Below are 21,952 nucleotides of genomic sequence, written 5' to 3'. Positions count from 1 at the left end.
TCTTGGAAAAAGTTATACAGATAGTCCTGGGCCCTGCAGAGAACAGCCAGTCTTAAACTGTGAATCCTCCCGGAAAATGTTGGTCATCTCTAACAAGCTCTGCAGGGGAGACTCATCTTGTAAAGTTTGCATCAGTGTTCAGTTAGAAAATGTTAGCTTCCCACATTTTGTTGCTCTTTGTACAGTTGGCCTTTCCCATACCTAGTATTGCTTCTCCTGTTTAAGAGTTATTCTGATTAGGATGGAAGGCTTACTGGTTTTTTGTTTGTTTTTGTTTTTTCCCACAAACAGGCTCGTGTTATGTATGACTTTGCTGCTGAGCCTGGAAACAAYGAGCTGACTGTCAGTGAAGGGGAGATCATCATAATTACCAACCCGGTAAGAAAAATGGCACGGAAACAAGGCTTCAGTGCAGTGTCCTGACTTGTTTCTAGCAACTGGAAGAAAAGAGGTGTTGGGTGACATATGGGCAGAAAGCACTGGCTACCCTCCCCTGACACAGTAGCAAACAAATTAATACATAGAATTTTCTAGTAATGTTGTGGAAACGAATGTAATGAGCACAATTTTTGGCGGACAGGCCATCTTCCACAGCCCTGTTAGCCTGTGCCTGCACGCTTCAGAATTCTTTGCTCGGCACTTTTCTCCCTCTAAATGGGATATTGCCAAGGCAGAGGAAGCAGCTAATGGTGGTGATACCTTTTACATCTGGATGTGGTGTCCTTTTGCTTGGTTAGTGGCCCACATTTTTGGGGTGTATGTAATCTTTCGCATACTTGCCAGTTGCATTTAAATGATAATTCTGACACACTGACTTGCTTCAAGGTTCTCTGGGTTTTTAATTAATGACTTTAGCATGCCAAGGTACTGGTATGTTCAGAGAACTTACCRCAGCATCTGTTAGTAAATCTGTGGTCCTTTCACAATTAAAGCAATATACACAAGGTGCAGGGGAGGAGTAGGGAAAATACTAAGATAATGCTGTCAAGGAATCTTAAAATTAATAGTACTCTTGAGCATTGACATTTGACATGCTAATTTATGATGGATGTGCTTTTATTCTTTTGTAATGTTCGTACATTAATAAACTAACACTTTTGTTACCAAACTTTTGAGTTTTCTGTAGTAGTATGGCTCAGGCTTTCTTGTGTGCGAACAATTTAAATAATCTAGCATAAAGATATTTTTTTTGTTTAATCTGTTTGTATAGGAAACTTTAAGAAATTAGTTTAGTCTGTAGATCCCAAGTCTCTAAAGAGCGTAATCACCCATAGTCCTGATCATTTAAGTTGCACCGATTCAAATATTTGAAGCAGATATTAAATAGAACCAGCACCTTCCTGAAGAACAGGGTGCTGTGCTGTAGCAGAAGTAACACTTTAAAGTTTATGAAGATTAAAGGAACAACAAAATTAACTAACTGCTCTATTCCACACAACAGATCAGTTTGTTTCCAAGTGAAGGAGTTTATTAATGTTGTTTTGCGTTATAAGTAGGGCTAAACAAATAGCTTACCACTTTTAAGCTAGTTCTTGTGAGTTCATAAGGCAGTATATTTAAAACAACAACAACAAAGGTATTTATTTCATACCATCCATGATGAAACTGTGGGATAGATAGCCACAAAGGCTCTTGATTTTCAGTGTGGTAAGTTCAGACAGCAGTAGTTCAAGTCATGAAGTCATTGGTGCCCACTGTAAAGTGCAATGGTGCAAATGTGGCTTATGGCTCAAAAAGTCATTACACTTGCAGATTAACCAAGCTGGTTGAATTTATGATCTGAGATGTGTAGTTGTTCTGTGTTCTTGAGTGTAAGCTTTTAGGTACATAAGAAAAAGCAAACTGAAGTCTTATTCCCATAAGTGATTGACTTTACTGTTTGAAATAGTCAATTAATAAGCAGACTTCTCTTTTGCTATGTAGAGGCTTACACAGAATTTCTAAGTGAAAGAATAAAAGTGTGCCTAAACCAATATATCTGTTACAAAGTAAAACCAATATATCCATTACAAAGTAAATCAAGATATCCTGAAGTTCAGTAACTGCTGTCCAGCATAGGTGGTTCCAATTCTCGGCTGTTAATGAGCTTGATATGTAACTATGTGTTCAAGGAACAACTGGACTTCAGGCAGAACTGGCTTATTCCAGATAATGTTGTCCTGGCATTGACTTTGCTTAATTGTAAAGGTCTGCAAGGCTTTTTAGCATATAAAATGTACGTCTGTGTTGCCTAAAACAAGCAATAAGAGGTTGCCCCACTGAGATTAAGGCTGCAGTGTGCTAGGTCTTTCCAAACAAATAGCATGAGACCTACCAGTGTGATATTAGATTTATACAGAAGACCTGGAGATATTCTTTCTTGTCTGGCATGTGCCTCTCAACTTTGAGATTATCCTTAATGTTTTTGTGGGTCACGGCTCCTGCTCACCAGACACTGCTGCACCTTCAGCAAGTGAAGCAGCAGTTCTACAGACATTACCAATAACTTCATTCCTTGAGTCTTCTTTCTTTGTCTGTTGAATGAGTCCTTTGGAAGCAGCACACTAATAACCTTGTGTGTTTTGATGCAGTCTGTGCCCAAAAAATTGACTGTGGTTGCATGAACAATCAAAAGTGCTGAAAATCGAGCTTCTTTTCCTCTTGCTTGTTAAAACTAAAGTCCACAGTAGCCATGTGAAACATGCATGGGTCAATGTTCTCTTTTTAAATGAGTCTCTGCTGCTTCAGCAGATTTAAGTGAATTTGTTCATGGTCATACAGTCATAACTGTCTTTCAAACATTGCAATTTGCATTTGAAAGCAAGACGGTGCTTCCTCCAGAATTGTTTAAAGCATGCTGTGGGATCCGTTGCAAAACTGCTTCCATATTATTACTTTTTTCTTTTTCCCCCCCCTTTCTTTTAGGATGTTGGTGGAGGCTGGTTAGAAGGAAAAAACAGCCAAGGAGAGAGGGGACTAGTTCCAACAGATTACGTTGAAGTAAGTGACTGCAGTGTGTTAAGTTCTAAGAAAGCAAAACTACTGAAAAAGCCACCCTCTGATTTGCTGATCAGACTCTATTGCTCAAACTTAAAACTTGCAGTATTAAAGCTCAGAGTACTTAATCTCATGAAAGCAACTGTAGGTGATTTTTGGAGATCAGTGCGAACATCTCATTCAAAACCACTGTGCTTCTTAGTGGGTTCCCAAGAAATGCAGAGGGAGCTTGGCTGTAGTGAATACAGGTAATTTGTTAGCTGTGAATGTTGGCTACTCTGAATTTCCTCCTGATTTTGGGGGTCTCATGATCCAGTAACTGTTTTGTTTTCCTGTCTGAGGATGCAGATGTGAAAATGAAATGAGTAATAAAAGTCTACACTGACGTTGCTGTGGCTGACTTGCCATGTGCTCATAAATCTCTGGAGTGGAACCCCAGCTCTGGGGTTCAGGATACAGCATCCCATCCCCATCTTGTTCCTGGGGGCCAGTGCTGACTCCTCAGTGTGTGTGTGTGTGTGTTGGTTTGTTTAATGACTGGTATTCCTGGGTGAGGGAGTGGAAATGAGTTGCTGAATGTAATTCTTGAACTCTAATTCATTCTTTCTTGGGGGGCCCAGTATTGGTAAGTCTGCAGGCTGGCAGCTCAGTCAAGACTTCTGGCTGTGATTTTTGCAATCTCCTCTTAAGGCTTGTTGCCTCTTTTTCCAGTACTATGTTTTTTTGGGGTTGGTTTGTTTGGTTTTTTTTTTTTTTTTTTTTTGTTAAAGTGTATAGGGCAGGAGGGTATTGCTGGCTGGCATAATCTTGTGGGTGTGTGGTAGTGCTTTTCTGTTGTTGTCCTTCCCGCCCCCCCTTTCAGTTAGTGTGAGCTCATGGTCTGGTAGTTTTTTGGCTCTCCAAACTGGTCCCAAATGGATCCTCTCAGTTTCCAAGCAGTTATATTAACATCCCTGTTAATCCATAGCGAGTTTATGGATGGGTGTTCACTGCCACAGGTTTTCCATGTTGCACTGTGATAGTGTAAACCAATTCCATCTGTTATGAAGATAAATCCTCCACATTATTCCACAACTTCTAGTGGAAGGTACAATTGAATTTGAGTTCAAAAATGGCATATACAACCCTTGATGTAGAATTGTCATAGAATCTTAATGTCTAGTGACAAGCATGTTAGGATGATTATACAAGATAATCAGTGCAGTTTGGTTAATGGGAGCATGGCAAATGTTTTACAACAACTTTTTCTATTTCAGATTATAAATGAAGGTGCAAAAGATGGAATTACTTGTGGTAACTCATTAGCTGACCAAGCCTTTTTTGATTCCCTCTCTTCAAATACAGCTCAGACTAACTCAGCTGCTAAGAGCAACAATCAGGTATGTCTGCAGGTTTTTCAGGCACAGTGGGTGATGAAGCAAGTTCCTGCATGGTCTCTGGTCAGTTGAAGGAGTGGTTGACTTTGGTTTTGCTGGAAGGATATGTTTTATTTTGCTTTTTTTTCATTCCTTCCTTTTTTCTTTTTGTCCAGTGTGTCAGTTTACTAAGTATCTAGTAGTAAGTATCTAGTTTCAGGTTAGATATAGGAAGACTTATGTTATCTTAAACACAAGCTGTTTATTATGGTCTTCAGACTGCAACATATACCACATGCAGGAACACTTAAACACTTTAACGACCAGAGGTCAACAGAAGAACAAAACTTGCTTTTTCTAACAGCAGCGTGTAGAGGTCACAAATGTTGAAAAGTAAATGCTTTACTCATCATAGCAGCTGGAGATGCACTCCTAATTTGTGGAGCACTTAAAAATCAGCTACTAGTTTTCTTAACTGTAATTTGCGTTGCAGGACTTTAAGATGGACAGAGATCTCTCTTGAACTATATATGGTATATTTTTGTGTGACAGTGGATACAACAGTTCTTTTACTGTGTAGTGTTTGGTTTATGCCTGCTTGTATTCAGCTGTCAGGAGTTATACAAGGATTGCCTAGCTTCGAACTAAAAGATTCTAGCTGTGCTTCAGTGATCACGTACAGTTTGCATTGTTGCTACTGTATAATAAAGTTTGAGAGGGTGGAGTGGGGGGAAGTTTCCTGTGGTGCCTGGAAATGCTTCATCATGCTCCAGGCCAAGGCATGATATTAATGCATCTTTTCTTTGGCTCCTGAACAGCTCTGTCTGTGTGCATATTCAGAACTCCAGACCTCACTGTGACTGTCTCATTGTTGATCAACAAAGTGTGTGTGTGTATTTATATATTTTTTTATTATTTTTTTCTTTATTAAGGCCCAGCTGAATATTTGGGTTAAACACAGAGCTCTTGAACTACCTCTTGGGTTAGAGATCCAAAAGCATTGACTTTTTTGTTCATTCTACTTAAGTTCATTCTACCTCAGTAAAATTCATAGGAATTTTGAAGGTAGAGCGGAAATTTCATCTCTTTTGCTTTGTTTGTTACCCCTGCCCCAATTTTGTTTCCTTCTATGGAGTTTTTTTAGGGAAACTTTAAGGCTGCGGAAGCTTGAAATACTTGCAGCACTTACTTCTGTCAAATCTGAATACTGTTCTCTTTATGAAGAAAGAGAAAAGTATAATGTAATTTAACCTAGGAGGAATTACTTGCAGCAAAATAAATACAGAATACTTTGAATGGTAGCACAGGTATCTATTAGAACTTGGTCAGTGCTTAACACAAGGTACTTGTATGCCTGGAGGAGGGCAGAAAAGCCCTCTTGCCTACACAGGAGGAAAAATTAAAATAAATGTATCTGTTCTGTTCTAAATAATAGAGAATTACTATGTCAATCTAGTTCTGAAAGGTGTACTTTGGGGGAGGGAGCTGGAAAAATGTAAAATATGGACACTTAATATCACCTGGCATAAACTGTAATTTAATAAGGATCAGCAGTATATTGGCCCTGTAATATACACAGTTTGCAGTTTCTTCATAACAGATGTTGGAATACAGTAACTTCACGTGAAAAGCTTGAATCTTCTGTATCAGTTCCGTATCCTTATCAGGGTCTTACTCCTCTCCATTATCCATCAATTCTGTGTGAAGCAGTTGGGAGAACTGGTGTACCACAGTGTACTGCAGCAGTACTATACTGCTAATATTAATACAAGAAAGAGAAGGAGAGTGTGCACCTGGATGCAGCCAAGTCCACGCAAGATTTGGGGGAAGCTAATAGAAATTGCTGCAGGCTGCTAAGCATGTTTTCCCCCTCCTCCTCCCCCATATCAGGAACCATACTGTTACACGGTCAAGATTTTGTCTCAGGTGATTTGTTTTCCGCAGTTGTCCTGTAATTGAGCCAGGTTATATATTTTCTAGAAAAGCAGCAGATCTTGATTTGAAGACTGGTTTCTTCAGCTTCTGATGTTTATCTGTGTTGCACTGTCATGCTATGAAGGTTCGATAGCAACAACTGAGACTAATATAATAATAATAAAAAAATTTATTTCCTCACACAAGTTCTTGGATTAGTAACATCCATTAAAATAATGCGATTACTAATTTAGAAAGGATAACTTGAAACCGTCAATTACTGCGCTATTAATTGGAAGCACTGCTTAGCCCTACTTGAAAGCCAGCTTGTTCACTCTCCTAGTGAGAGGGCTCTCAACCTCGAGGAGTTACCTTAACCCAGCSKCCCAGGAAAAGGGGGGGGGGGGGGATACTCACGGTCCAGCCGGAGAGGATGGTCAGGTCACGTTCCTGTCCCTGCTCAAACTCTCCTAGCTCCCAAGTCTCTCTTTATACGGCTGGAGCTCTGGGCAAACACTGCTTTTGCTGACTTTTAGCAAGTTTCGCAATCACAGGACTGTCTGTTTGCCTGCTCGGGAGGACCCTGCTAGCGAGGCAAGACCACAACACCTCCGTATTGCTTCTTCCCTCCCCGGGGGTCCTTGCAGATTCCAGGTGGCAGACTTCACTTCTTCAGGCTTGTTAATGCTGCCATTCCGCAGCCTTGCGCATATCAGTCCTTGCGCATATCGGTTGGTAGACAACTTTAGTTCTGTTAAGTCCTCTGTTCAACAGCTTTGTGCACGTTAGCTCTTGTGCTATCAGTTCTTTTGCATATCAATTGACAGGCGAGTGAAGAGTTAACAGGACTGGAGTTTGTCAATCTGGTAGCTTATTCCAGTGGCTTGTTGCTAATAACTTGTGACTTAATTTGTATATTGAGCAGTCTGGGTTCAGCTTCCAGCTGTCTTTGTCTTTCTCTACCAGATCAGAGTTCTCTAGTGTATGGTATTTTGTCCTTGCAAAAATTTCATGGTTGGTCATCCTCTTGACTTTAAACAACAACAAAAAACACCTCAGCCTGTTTGCTTTCTTGACGCAAGACACTTTTTTCTGTTCTCAGCAAAGCTTTGTTCTGACTTATTTGTGAAACGGAGGTATCAGTCGTATGCATCACTCCCGTGTACCTCTTGTGATGCCAAATGCAGAGGTTAAATGTTCCGTTCTGGTGTATGGAAAACTGCTACCCTGGAGGATTGCATTGGCTCTAGTCCTAGAGTTGCACTGAGAGGCCGTACTGAGTTGCTAGTCTCCTACAAGTATTAGCCTCTCATTAGAGCCACTGCTTATGAGAACACAATCTTCTGCTTTGTGGGTATGACCCATGTTCCTTGTTCCTAAATGTATTTGCATGTGGTTCTGTTAACATTTATGGTTCACCATGAGTTAAGTCAGGCACTTTAGATTCAGATGCACAGTTGCAAGCGGTTGACTTACTGTTTTCAAGTGTCTTAGTGAGTGACTGGATCAATGCACAAAGCATTTCATCTATAAATGAAACTTGTGTGATCAGGGCTATAGAGAGCATAGGAAAACCATGAATAAGGTGTTAAAATAGAGCTGGTGATAGAGGGGCCAGCGTAGTAGGAACTACAGTGTTTATAGGTGTATTGTGGTGCACTGAGTAAGAACAGCACTCTTAAATGGCAACGTTTTATCCTATCCCTATCTTGACATGCCCTGATAGATCTGGAGGGAGACTGATTTTCGTTAAGTAGCAGTGCTGCTTGCAGTACAGGACCCTAAACCATTACGATTTTCCCAGATCAGTTCCTATGCATGCTTCTCTCTCTCTCTCTCAAAATGAAACTTCATTCTACCTACCTGCCTCCCAACTCCTTTGCTTTTCAGATGTGCTGGAGGCCTTTGGTTTCCCACTCTACAACTCCAGATTGATTGACTGTTTTTTTTTGTTTTGTTTTGTTTTTTGGTGGAGGGGGGTTGTTTGTTTTGTGTGTGTGTGTCACAGAAAGATCATCAGCTAAATCACTGTCCTGCTCCTTTCTATCCTTTCATAAGAAGGTGTCTGTTGATTAGTAAATCATCTCCTGGAAAAAAAATAATAAGCAATAACCGAAAGGCAGCTGCTCTTACTTCCTTTTTTTTCACTGAAAAGGATACAGTGGCCACAGCGAGACTTTTGGTGATGTACCAAATCTGGCATTGCCACAGATGTGAAGTGGCAATACACAGGGGGCACAAATACGCTCCCTAAAGAGAAGGGAAATAGTCAACATGACCCTTGGCAGTTCAATCTTCTTCTTTTCCGCAGTTCCTTCCTTAAGTTGTGTCCCAGCAATCAGCATTTTGGTAAAGCTCTTGGTCAACCACTCTTTTAGAGACTTAATCAACTCGTACCCATATAGCCAGGAAGAGGTGGGTATTTCAAAGAGCTGCCTGTAGGGGGATAGAAGCAGTCAGTCAGAGGAAGCAGTGAAGTTAACTACAGTTTAGTCAGTTTTTCCCTTGTTTGTGTGACCTTTTTTTACACTCAAAATAGAGAAGAGGAAGAACAGATAGGAGAATGTGATGTTAAACCACAAATGTTATGGGCAGGTGTAGCATCTGATCTTTTTTAAAAAAAAAAAAAAATTAGTCAAAAAATAATAACTAAGTAACCCTTAGCTGCCAAAGGCAGGGGCCACAGTCCTGGCCCCACAGCAGGGCCAAGCAGTTTTGACCCTGTAGCCCTGGAGGAAGGCAGTGAAGGGAATAGGAAATCTTCCTTCTCTGTCAAACCATCGCTCCTGTGCATGGCGATGCAGGCCGCTAATTTTAGACTGCCATTTGGGCCAACCAGTGAGCAAGTGTATCAACTCTTAAATTTTTGTTGTTTTTGTTTTTTATTATTCATTGTAATTGCATATATACAGTTCAATAACTTACCTATAAACTATTCTGTTATTAAAGTAACACTGACAATAATGGCACTGAAATGAATGTAAATTATCTTGAAATACACTGAAGGGAAAACTTCTCATCTCTGAAAGATAACAGTGGCCTCCCTCTCCCCCCCCCCCCCCCCCCAATTATTTCTCTGACTCTGAGCTGCTTCCAGGAGCTGTAACAACAACTGATATCCTGCTATTCACTTTTATTTAATAGTGCTTCCTTCTTACTGTGAGTGAGCAAGAGACTGCTAGCTTGATGGTATTCTGTTGGTAATTGGGGAGTTGGTAGTTGGAGTATGTATAGAAATACAAGCTTTGTCTAATATTTATTCCAGGTAGTTTCCTCTAACTGTTTTGGGAGAGCCTGCACTTAGGTGATCCAGAATAGTGCTTCTTGAGTCAGATGTGCTTGTGTTTATTTTGCATGTGCTCCAGCTTCATAAACAACTATTTTAGCAGTAATGATCTGCATCTGTTCTGAACCACAACTTATGGTGGCTTTTCATTTATTTAACTTTAAAATGTTTTAAAAGATGTGAACAAATATTACCCTACTGGATTTTTCCATTTTAAAAAAATGGTGTATATTTGACTAATTACACTAGACCAAAGTAGTCATCTTACTGAGAGGCCAAGCCTTTTTTTTTTAAGATGTACAGTGGTTTCATCAGTGGTCTGTAAACAAACAGTATGTACAATAATCATAAGGTAGTCAGGTTACTTACAGCCTGTATAACGTGTGTTTGCACATATGATAGAAACGGCATAGGCTTCTGTATACTATGTATTTTAGTATGCAGGTTTTTTCCTCCCTTCTCCTTGTAGCTTAAAATCTAGCTATTTTCCAAAGAACAAAAACCTAGTATTAAATACAAATGCATAATGAAATTCAAAAAAATTTTTTTTGAATACTGCCTGTTTCAGGTTGGAAGTGGATCACCCGTTATGTCAACATAAGTACTGTAAAGCCACATCTACAGCTCTTTAGCTATAAAAATACTTCTTGCTGACTGTAAGTTGCATTCATAGAGGAGTTTGTTCCCTTTTTTTGACAATGATTCTCTGATCATGCCCAAAACTACTTCTGTATAAATATGACTGTACAGCTCTTGGTTCCGGATAAAATGTGTATCCTGCAAGTTCATGTTTTTGTGAATTGTGGATTTGTATTGGTTAATTCCTGTGTAACTTTAATAAACCTAATCATTAAATGTTTTCGGTTGTGTTGTGGGCTGACCAGTAAGGGTCCATGAGTAGGTACAAGGAGCTGCTAACAGAATCTTATTATGTTCATATTTTATTGCCCAGTGGTAAATGTGAAATAACTCAAGATAGTTTCTCCCTCAGTGAAACAAGGAAAGCTGCTACACAGTTGTTGAAGGGTATCTAAATAAACAGGCTACCTTATGTATAGAAAATCCTTTCCCTTCAGAAGACTGGGACTAGTGAAAACTCCTAGTTTGGTGTGCAGGAGCTGAGACAACTGGTAAGTTACCTGGTGTGTAGACACAGTGCTGAACATGCACAAGGAAAACACTAAGAAAGCTATTCCCAGAGCTTTACTTTGATTCTCTTCTACTAGTTGCAGCTTAATGTTGAAAAGACAAATTGTAGTTGTTAAATTTGTGTACTTGCCCTCCCCCACACTGTGTGGAAATACTATAAACAGCAGTAAATGCTAAGACTGAAGAAAATAAATATAGTGCTCATAATACAAATACACTATTCCACTTCTGTGAAAGTTATGACTTGCATCAATTACTGCAATCCTGCAACAGCATTCCTGTGCTTTGTCATCGCTACATACCTGTAGTAATGAGTCATGCATGCCCCATGACAATACTTCTACCTATGTTTGCTTGGGTCCAGTCTGTCTTGTTAAACCAGTATGCTAAAATACCTTATCATAAAATATATGCAGGTAGGTTCACCTTGGAGGTTGCAATAACTGTAACTGATTATGGATTTTAAAAATTATTGCTTCCATAACTCTGCATAAATATGTATGTTTACAAACATACATAATTAAATATTATAGGATTAAATGTAAAGTTACTCTGTGCATAAATAATCTATATTGGCATAGCATAAAAGGTGTCTAAATAGAAGTACAAGCAAAACTAGTTGTGGGTGAAACTGTTTTTCAGAAGTCACAAAAATACCTGAAGTGTTTTATTTTGACTTGCTGCTTTCATGATTAGTAACTTCCAGTTCTCGTTACATATTATGACAATATAACATCCTCCATTCTTAAGTGTAGCCTGAAAGCAACTCTTCCCCCCCCCCCCAATCTAAGTCACAAAATTGCACTCAGACCTGTAAAAGGAATTTGTGACCAACTCCTGTTTAACAAAAATTCCAGGCAATCAGTGCTATAAAATAGTGGAAACAGAGGCTTGCTCGCTTTGAAATGCATTGCATTTACATATTTATTAAAAAAAAAAAGACGTATGAGTGGTTGTACCAATTCAAATTACAGAACTGTCTTAAGATTTTATAAGATAAATAAAATCTAGAGAGAGTGTGTGTGTGTGTGTGTGTCTCCATGTGTCCTCTAATGGAATGCAAAAGCTCAAGTGACAGGCAGCAAGTTGTTAACTGCAGTGCTTCTGTCGCTCTTCATAATGTTCTTGTAGCCTCAGGCAAAATCTGACTACTTCTAAAATAGTGTCTTGTAATTTACAGTGCTTGCATGCTCTTTCTCTTATAGCTTTGTTTTTATTTGCCTTCTTGTTTTGTGAGTTGCATCATGGTCTAGCAGTTTGCCATTGACCAGTTATTACCAGAATATTTTAATTTGGTGATGGTGACAGTCTTGTCAGCTCTTGTATGAGTGTTTCCACTTGCATGTGTGCTTACAGTGACCTGAGACATGTGGCATTCATATGTTGCACTGATTTCCCCCCCCCCCCCACTCCCCACACTCAACAGCAGGAAGTTTAGTGCAGTATATTCTTTATCTTCTGCTTTAATTTTTTTTTTCATTGTTCACTGAGCACTTCTTATTTTAAGCAGTAAGCTTTGGCATTTGTCATTTGGACTGGTAATCTGAAAAGCCTTGGTGGTTGTCACCTTCAACTCCTCCCCCAAGAAGGGCAAAAAGGTGAAAACCCTGTAGTCTGTTATACAACAAAAATAGATGGTGCTTCTCCCACAAAGAAAGGATAAAGGTGGAAACTTTGTTTAATCTTTATAACTTGATCCTGGGATGTCTGGAAGAGAACATCAGAGGAATAGGGAGTTGTCATCCATTTTTGGTATTGGTGTGACTGCTCCTTGGAAAACTGTCTGAAATTTCTCATCTGTGTTTCAAGACAAAACCATTAGGGACTGAAGTCAGCTCAAGAGAAGACGAGGATAGTTACAGTGGCAAAAGTGCATTTATAATGAAGATTCAAGAAACCCTCCTTACGTCCTCTTTGAGGATATCAAGATGTGACTTGATTGCCATTTACTTGTGCCTGCCTGGGTGACAAAAACAGAAGTCTGAGCTCCTTGAACAAATGTATGCAGGGTTTTTTAGTGGCTGAAAGTTGAAACTAAGCAAACTTGAATTGAAAGATCACTTCCTTTAAGCAGTGAGGGTGACCTCTGGAATGATCTTGCAATAGATATGATTTGCCCCCGCCCCGATCATTGATATCTATTCTTTGTTCGAGTTCAAATTATGTATCTTTCCAAAAAGACCATTCTCTGCCTCAAACATGACTTTAGAGTTGAATCGGGAGTCAATAGATGGAAATCCTGTGCTTGCACTGTGCAGATGCAATGCAGGCTCTAGCCCACTTAGACTATGAATAACCTCACAGGTAAGAAAATAGGAATGAAACTGGAAAAAGTACAGAAAACCAAGTACTTGTGTTTGTGCTCAAGGAGGGAAGAGAGACAGCCTTTCATTAGGAGGTTGATTAGTTTCTAAAGTATGTATGGTATGGCATTTTCTTCTTGTGGATTTACATTTGAGGATTGCTTTGCATACTTAGATGTTAGGTGTGCTTTGTCAAGTTACATTGACTGAAGAAGTTTTTGAAAGGACTCTTCATCTTTTTGTGCTGACTAAAGAGTGATTCAGAAGATTCTCAGTTTCAGTTACTGGAAAAGCAAAGGTGTGAGAATGTAATTTAATCACTTACAAAATACTTTCTGGTTTAATTAGGGCTCATTCAACCAGAGCTCAGCCACCGAATAGTGGCTTAATGGAATTTGCCAGCTGTTGAGATCTGCAGAGGTGCTGAATAGGGCTGTGATTACTCTTTTAACAAATGCTGTGTCTCTACTGAGGCCTCCATAGTGTTATGGGAACTTGAGGATTTTGGATTCCTGCATCCTTCTCCAGGTGATTTTTGGCTGCCACTTGTCCACAGTGTGCATGTACATAGGCAAATATTTGAAAAAAGATGGATTAGTTACAAAGAACAGTTCAAGTAATTCACTTCCCCTTGCTGTACATCACTGTACAACATGTGTATCGGCAGCTGTCTTTAAGTTTCGAGGTGATGTCTCTTGACAGTCATTCTTTTTAGTAGCGCAACCAGTATTATTGCCTACCCCTTGTTTTGCGGCAGATCTTAAGCTTTCTTTGCTACCCACTCATGTACCAGGTTTCACATGAACTGAGGAGAGGAAAACTTTACTCAGCCTTCTGGCAATCATCCCACTTTGGGACTTCCATTTGCGAGTTGTCAGCACAACATGCATTGCAGAAGTATATGCAAATGAATGTTATGCAAACTCTTCTTTTCTAGGTGCTCTAAGTTAAGTTAGGAGTAGGCACATTCTTTCCCATATGTATGCATTTTCCTTTAGCAAAGATGTTAAACTCTCATGGCATGTATGACTTTTTTTTTCTCATTATGTAATCTCATATCAGGTGAACATCCTAGGAAGAACAGACTGACGCCCTGTAAGCTACTGGCAACTTCTTTGTAATGCACAAGAGTAGTCCTGTGTGTCAGCTGTCCAAGAATTAAGTAGACCTCAGCAGTTGACCTTGGTTCCCCAAGAGAGTATTCTTAGATCAGTTTATTCCTCAAAAAAACCCAAACCTTCATCTATCTAGAAGCTGTCCATGTAATCCCTCTCTCTCCATCAGGCCCTAGAGATGCCTGCTGAGCTCTGGTTTGCTTATTTCTCAGTAGTCTTCTGAATGGTGATTCCCCACCCTGCGGAGGCTTGGCTTTCACCTCCAGCTCCTGGGGAAGTCTCATTTGCATGCATCCAACTGAGTTACCTGACTCTGGGCATAAAGAGCTGCTGCCATATGATTTCAACAGTATAGGTCTCAAGTGTTTTTGGTTCTTGCAGAGGTTTGATCTTGCCTGTGAAGTCTGGCTGTAAGAAGACTATTTTTGGAAAAAATTAAAGCAGAGCTCTTTAGCAGAGCTAAATTATTAGCTTAAAGAACTAAATTTGTAGAACAGTAATGTGTCGGCATAATTACAGCTGTCTGTTAGAAAAAGATATTCATTTTTCCAGTAAGTCGTGGAAAAATGTGGTGTTCTTACTGTTAGGACTGTTTTGACATTTGGTAGCATCAAAGAATCTAAAGGAAAATCATAACTGCAGTCTTAAATTTAAAAATCTGTAAAAGTAGTTGTTTTTTGTCTTTTAAATGGATTGAATGCCAGAAAACACTTGCAGTTTTTACCTTCTGAACGCTTATTTGTTGCACAAACCAGGTTTTTTGCTCTTTTTGCTTACAAGAGAATGCTTCAAATCCATGTAGTGAACCAGATCTTATTCAGGTTTTTGTAGAGAAATAGACTTGTCTGTAAGCTGAAATAAGAGTTGGAAAATTTGGGGTGGGGGTGGGGGGATAAAATGTGGACTCACAGTGTGTGTATGTGTGTGGTGTGTTGGGTTTTGGGGGGTTTTTTTGTGTGGAAGAAACAATCATTCAACTCTTGTGCAGTGTTTGAGAAGAATAACTTGGATTTCAGTGAGTTTTTTTTTAAATGTTCTGTTCTAGCAAATGCTCTAAACTTCATGGAATCTTATCCTCTAATAGCAATTAATTTCTATTAGATTTACCTTTTTTGAGATGCTGCTGCATGATAGGGATAACACACTGACTTCTGTAGGTCTTGAGGTTTTTTCTTTTTGCAAAACTCAGAATTTCTCCCTTTGCTGAACAAGACAAGCTTTGTAGACTTTGTTTGCTTTCATTCCCCTTCTCCTCCTCCTTCCTTCTACGCTTTGGGTGTGTGGGTTTTGATTTGTTGTTTTTTCGTTGCTGCCAGCTAGTCTCTGTGCTAAAAGTGTTTGGAGTGGAGTACACTCAACTAGTCAATGCTTTGTCAAAGTGTAGTGTTAAAAGCAGAAAGAGCCAAGCAGGATGCTAAGCTATTATCCAATGTACTGACAGATAAACTTTGACAAACTGATGCAGTAGTTTGAGACGTGTTTGCCGTACACTCTTTCCCTGAGATTTCTGCCTCCACAGCAGCGTCAGCAGAAGGGTAAACATGATTACCTTTTGTCAGAAGCTTATGCTGAGGGAGTAGGTTTACAGGGAGATGCCGGACTCTGTTCCCTCAGAGATGCTTGCTTCCTTCCCTCATCTCTGCTGTAAATGAGGTAACCCCTGGCAAGGAAGCCAAGCAGGTTACTGGGCCCCACGCCTGAACTGTCACACTGGTAGTGAGGATGTGGGTGGGAAACTTATGATTTGCTTCTAATGAAGCCACTAATCTGACTTTAGTAAAATAGAGCATTCAATAAAGTCTTAGTCCTTGACTTCTGACTGTGCAAATTAGCGTGTGGTTTTGTGTGTGTGATGGTTCGCATGCACCATACTTCTGGTGTTAGTGTAAAATAATTACTGTAGGTGAGTGCTTTATAACGTTGTTGGAACAAAGAATTTCCTTTCCCTAAGGAAATGGAACACTATTACCAGTACGTACTAGTGTCAGTTTATTGAAAAAGTTAATCAGGCCTTTGAGGTGCTTACTGCATTTAGAAGAGCTGTGTAGCTGGGAACTTGAGRTTTAGCTACTGCTCCTAAACCAAACCAGTCAAGTGCTGAATGCAGACTTATAGCCTATCAGCAGAGGAGCAAAGGCTCCAAGAAGAAAGTATATCATCTCTGTTCTCTTCAGAATTTTCTTCAGTTTTGTCTCCAATTTGTCTCCTATAATGTAGGTAAACAATGCCAGCGATCCTTGGTCAAGCTGGAACGCTGGGAAGCCTGGAAACTGGGATAATGGAAACGCTGGTGATAGCTGGGCAACAAAACCTGAAAGCGCAGTGGGGCAGAGAAACAGTGCTTCAAATAACTGGGAAGCAGCAGCATTTGGTCATCCACAGGCATATCAAGGACCAGGTGTGATAATGCTCTTATTTTTGAATACATTAGAATAGGTGAGCAATAGATGTGGGAACTGCCTAACCTTTCTTAACTACAGAATATGATTTATAAAACCAAAAACCTTACTAGTAGCAAACTGCCACACAGGTAAACAGGCTACTAAAGTATTGTTTTTTTTAATTAGAAAAAAGTTCAGGTGATCTACAATAACATACACCTCAAACCTGTATGGAGACTTGGCAAGCCAGCCTGTGCATAAATGATCAATTCCCAGGCATGTTCAACATGCATGACAAGAACTCTGCAAATGTACACCCTTAAACTTGTGCCCTCAGGCCTATGATGAGGTAGGCTCTAATCTCTGGATTTGAAGGACTGGCTAGCCTTTCAGAAGGCTTCCTCACTGTTTTGTGGTAAGGCCTAAATGAAGAGAACTTATATCTGGAGATTGCTAACCTGGACTGTATGAATACAGAACACCATTGAATTTGTTTTAACACACCAGCATTTTTTTTTTCCCCTCAGTGGATTTCTAGTGTAGTGTTTTGTAAGCCATGTTTTGGAAGGGTAGGAGAGGGAATAACTGTTGAAGAATCAAAAAATACGAGGCTGAACTAGTGCTTAATATCTTCACCCTATTGATTATTTGTGTGAGAGTGCTGAGGTGGCTGCTTCCTCTCTGTAAAGAGGAAACATCTAATTTTTCTCTTTTTTCCTCTTCTTTACTGCAGCAGCTGCTGACGACGATGATTGGGATGATGACTGGGATGACCCAAAATCAACTGCACCATCTTATCTTGGTTACAAGGAGACTGAGCCATCAGAGGCTGGGGGGCCCCAGCGTGCAAACTCTCGTGCAGCTGCTATGAAGTTGCCACTTAACAAGTAATGTGGGACAAATGTGTATACACTGAAGAGAATTGGAATTTGAGTTGTGAAAGTGTGTTCCCATTCAACCTACTTGAAATATGCAATGGAAATATTACAGGTTTGGGGTAAAAGTGGAGATGGATTTGTAGTTCAGCATTGTCCCTAAGTGATTGGAGAAGATAAATCCATGAACGGCCTGGAGTACATGACATAATTGTATATTTTTGGAGGCATAACATACAGTCAAATGATGTTTTTAAAGTGGCTAAACTTCTGGTCCTACTATTTTTTAAAATTTAGCTCTCTTTAGCACTCTGTGCTTAGTGAAAGGTGATGGAGGCTTGTCCATATAGCAAAGCTGATCAGCTGTGCCGCCCCAGAGTTCACTGCCAATTTGAGTTGCTAGAAGTGGGAGACAGTTCTGCTCTCCTGTGTTGGTGCATCAGCCCAGGCTGATCCTTGAGTCACAGGAAGCTTGCTTTTTTTCTTTCTTTCTTTCTAATTAATTAATTAATTTTTTTTTTATCCCCCCCCGGCCGCCCCTGTGATTGGTAGATTAAAATTAAAAACAAAAACAAAAAAGTTACAACAGGACGAAGCTTTGTCTGGGTTATACTAGTATTATAACTTAAGATTTGTTTATTCTACAACTATTATTAGTCTGAGAAGCTACTGTGTAGTAATCTTAAAATGAGTGAAAGAACAGAAAATGATAGTAGAATAACTGTCTCCTCAGGTATGTAACTGAACTTAAGGACTTGTCATGCAGAGACAGACTTTGTTCATCAGTTTGTGTTTTGTGGTGGTGTTTTGTGGTGGTGTGTTGTTTTTATTGGTAGATAAATTATTTAACCTCACTCATGTTTAGAAGCACTTAATAATGTATAATTCATTGTTCTCTCAGATGATTGAATCCTCATCATCTGGAATAGGGAGGAGTGTGTGTGTGTGTGTGTGTATGTCCCTGCAGGGAGTGGGCTCTGATGGAGTGGCAGATATTGCTACATGTCCTGTTGTCATGTTTGCTCTGATGGGCTGCAAGCACTAATAGCTACTGTGCACTGTAAGAGGCCTGTATTACACAAATACAAGCTGGAGGTTAGTAGCTTAAGCTTTTCTGCTTTTTGGGGGGCAAATTGCTAGCTGTTAAATCCACATTTAGCACAGATTTCACGTAGGATAGTTCTTCTCTATACTTGAGAAGTGCTGAGATTTGTTTACTTAGTGGCTGGGAATTCTGCATAAGTCAAAGGAGGGGGAATGAAGAGTAAACTGATTGCTTGGTTTATTTGACTAGATTTCCTGGATTTGCAAAACCCGGGATGGAACAGTATCTGTTGGCAAAGCAGCTAGCAAAACCCAAAGAGAAAATTCCCATAATAGTAAGTGTGTGTGTATGTGGTTTTGTTTGTTGTTGTTTCCTCCCCTCCCTTCCCTTCTTCCCCACCCTAACTTTTAGCCTCAGGGTCGTTCATGTGTATCTGGGTCAGAAGAAACTGCTATGGAACATAGAGTTAAAAACAGAACTATCGTAAGAGAACTGTATGCCATTTCAACATTTCAAGTCATGGTAGACCATGTTTCAGAATCCTGTACCACTGAGGGATTTTTCAGGGTCAAGTCTTAACTCCTTGYTTCTTCCAAGTGTGCTGGGGATCTTTTTGTTTTTTTTTTTCTTCTTTTTAATACTATTTTTCTCATGCTGCACAGCTGATTTGTGTTATCTGTGATTGTGAAAATGAGCCTTATTGGGGGAGAGGGCAGAGTGGATGTATACACTGTCTGTCAGCTGTCTTGATAGTTATCTTATACAGAGGAACTACATTCATAAACATTTGCAATTGTGATGGTCAGGTCATTTTCTCATCTAATTAATAGACTGTTCTGGACATTTGATATTCTAGTGGAAAGTGGTAAGTAGCAATCTGCAACAGTGTCTGTCTCCCAACAGTTCACTGCTCCAGTATCCTTATAGGAGAAACTTGGTAGGAGTAGACCCTAAAAAGAGATCTGGTAACATTTCTTGAGTCTCAAACTCTTACTGAAATCAACAGAAATTTTCTAATGGAGAGAGTTAGGATCTCAGTTTTTCAAAATGGGCTTCTTTCACATAAATGTTTGTCTTTGTTTGCACCTGATATAATGTGATGTATTTATAAAAAAGATAATATTTGCGTTTTCTGACAGATTGGTGATTATGGCCCAATGTGGGTTTATCCTACCTCCACATTTGACTGTGTGGTGGCAGATCCCAAAAAAGGTTCCAAAATGTATGGTCTCAAGAGCTACATTGAATATCAGCTGACCTGCACTGTAAGTTTATATGGAACAGGATATTCTCTCTCATACAGAGGTCACTTGTACGTATAAATAATATAGCTTGTGTAAATTGGTAACTAGGTTGTAACAATAAGTGATAGCTGTCACATTGTTTTCAAAGAGTTAGTCTTTTTTTTTGCCCCCCATTTCCAATTCTTCTGTCATTATGGAATGTAACTAAAAGTTATTATGTAGAGCCTTAAATCAAAGTTTACTATTTTGGACACCCTTGTTTCATATCACTATCTGGAGATGCCTGTCAAAATTCAGAGCTGTGTTTCTCTTACAGAACACTAATCGGTCTGTCAACCACAGATACAAGCACTTTGATTGGTTATATGAGCGTCTCCTGGTTAAATTTGGATTAGCCATTCCGATCCCATCTCTTCCAGACAAGCAAGTAACAGGTAAGTGTTCCTAGTTGTGAATTCATGGGATGGGAAACAGAGAGATCACTTTTGTGCATGGTTTCACTATTTTTTTTATGTTTTCTTTTTTTTTATTATGTTTAGAGAAGCTGTAAAAGAATCTTCACTGTTCAGAATTGGTGATGAGATGTGAGGGTCTGTTGGTAACAAAACATTGCCACTAGGAACATATTTCAGAACTCAGGTTTAGTCCTCTAATCTAGTGATTAAGAAAACCCTAGTTATTACAGAAAAGAATATTCATTACTGGAGAGAGATGTTTGTTTATGTTCTATGTTTGCTGATTGTCTGGAGAACTGATTTCATTTCTTTTGCATTTTCTGGAGGAAGGGGAGGATCTTAGTCCCTGACAAACTTTGTTTTGCTTGTAACAAAAAGGTTGCAGCTGTTCTTCCTGATACTTGATTAAAAGCATCTTTCATTGGTATAATTTTCTGCCACATTTGATGTTAGTTCAGCTTGATCAAACTCTCTGAATGGAAGAGTGGGATTGAATTCTTAGACACTCATGAGTTCAGCCATTACGTTGAATATCTGGGAGTATATGTGCTTTTTCAGTGGTCTCTGGCTCCCCTTTTACAAGGATATGCTAGAGTGTATGTGAAGAAAAGACTGGACACCAGTGTAGAAGGAAAATGCATTACTTTTGCCTATTTCCACTTGTGTGTTTTCTGATAAGATTTTTACACAGCATTTAAGACAACCAGCCAAAACCAAATACACAAAAGCCGGCATGTAGCCAACCGTGTGTCTGTGGGCATCACTAAAAATGCAACAGCTCTGCTGTGTTTGAAGAAAGCTAAGTATTGATGCAAATGCTGGGATAAATGCCGAGGAAACTGAGAAGTGAGGAAGTGACTTCCTCCCCTTAGCTAGCCTCATATTTAGAATTCACCAGTATTTTTACTTAAATGTGTGCATGTAAACTAAAAAAGAAATCAGAAGACCTGATGGGGTCTCCAGACTTCATTGTAACTGTATCATAAAAGACTGAGCTTTGCATCTCAATTAAACCTTGCCTGTGGATTTCTGGTTTTTTGGAGTCTATGGGAGAAGCTGATTTGTTAGTCTCATGCCAAAAAAGCTCTTTTCTGTTTTTTGGGGTTTTTTTCTCCTTCTCTTTTTTGAAATGTTAAAAGCAGCTCTCTTTGAAAAATGGTATGTATCTTTCATTGTGTTTGGGAGGCTTCTTTCTAAAGACTGTTTAGAAAGGTCTCTTTCTGCCCCTTAATTTTGTGAAAGCAAGATTCTATGCAAATAGACTGACTTTGCTCAGAAGAGGATCATGATTTTGCTGGTGGTGATATGCCTAATGACTAGATTACAAGTTCCAAATGTTACTGTTCCTGTTGCCTTACAGGAATGTTGCTGCGATCTCTGTATAGGTCAAGGAACAAGGTACAAGTGTGGGTTATAATCTTTCTTCTGTAGTATTTGTTTTGTTTCGCTAGCTAATTTGCAGGAAGTGTGCTCATACCAACATTTAATTTTTCATTGGTTGTAGTATTGCCAGTTCCCTTATTTGTAGTTTAAAAAAATAAAAAGGGGCGGGGGGGAACCTCTTGTGAGCTGCTGCCATAGTAACTATACAGTGGGATTATATTGAGAGTATGCGCATTCAAGGTTTGCCATCTACCCTGCTATGGAAACTGGAACAGTTAGTGTGCTAGAGGAATCTCTCATCTCTTTCAGACACATCCTATTCACTGTACACTTTAGAAGTCCAACATAGTGCATTTCTTCTTGCATGCTTCTCTCGAAGACCCAGTTTGTGCTAAAATTGAAAGGTTCTTATAAATACAATGGTGAAACAGTGCTGGTAGAAATATTTCTTTTGGTTACCTACTTTTAAGA

The 21,952-nt window shown here is 39.4% G+C and overlaps 1 protein-coding gene across 2 annotated transcripts in view; it reads left to right on the top strand.

Moving 5' to 3' along the window:
* Window positions 1-291: 291 nt before the first annotated feature.
* SNX9 (sorting nexin 9) overlaps window positions 292-21,952 on the top strand; it is a 45,207-nt gene continuing 23,546 nt past the window's right edge. Inside the window, exons 1-8 of one of the 2 annotated variants that reach the window (XM_026077081.1) lie at window positions 292-378; window positions 2,905-2,979; window positions 4,233-4,355; window positions 16,316-16,496; window positions 17,213-17,366; window positions 18,649-18,733; window positions 19,539-19,664; window positions 19,960-20,077. In XM_026077081.1, the coding sequence (XP_025932866.1) occupies window positions 301-378; window positions 2,905-2,979; window positions 4,233-4,355; window positions 16,316-16,496; window positions 17,213-17,366; window positions 18,649-18,733; window positions 19,539-19,664; window positions 19,960-20,077 (940 nt within the window). In that variant the 5' untranslated portion in view covers window positions 292-300. The remainder of the gene's footprint in view (window positions 379-2,904; window positions 2,980-4,232; window positions 4,356-16,315; window positions 16,497-17,212; window positions 17,367-18,648; window positions 18,734-19,538; window positions 19,665-19,959; window positions 20,078-21,952) is intronic. The other variant, XM_026077082.1, reaches the window with a different exon arrangement.

This window comes from Apteryx rowi, unplaced genomic scaffold (assembly GCF_003343035.1).
Source record: "Apteryx rowi isolate R43461 unplaced genomic scaffold, aptRow1 scaffold_448, whole genome shotgun sequence".
Lineage (NCBI taxonomy): Eukaryota > Metazoa > Chordata > Aves > Apterygiformes > Apterygidae > Apteryx > Apteryx rowi.
This window is presented reverse-complemented; position numbering and strand designations above follow the sequence as displayed.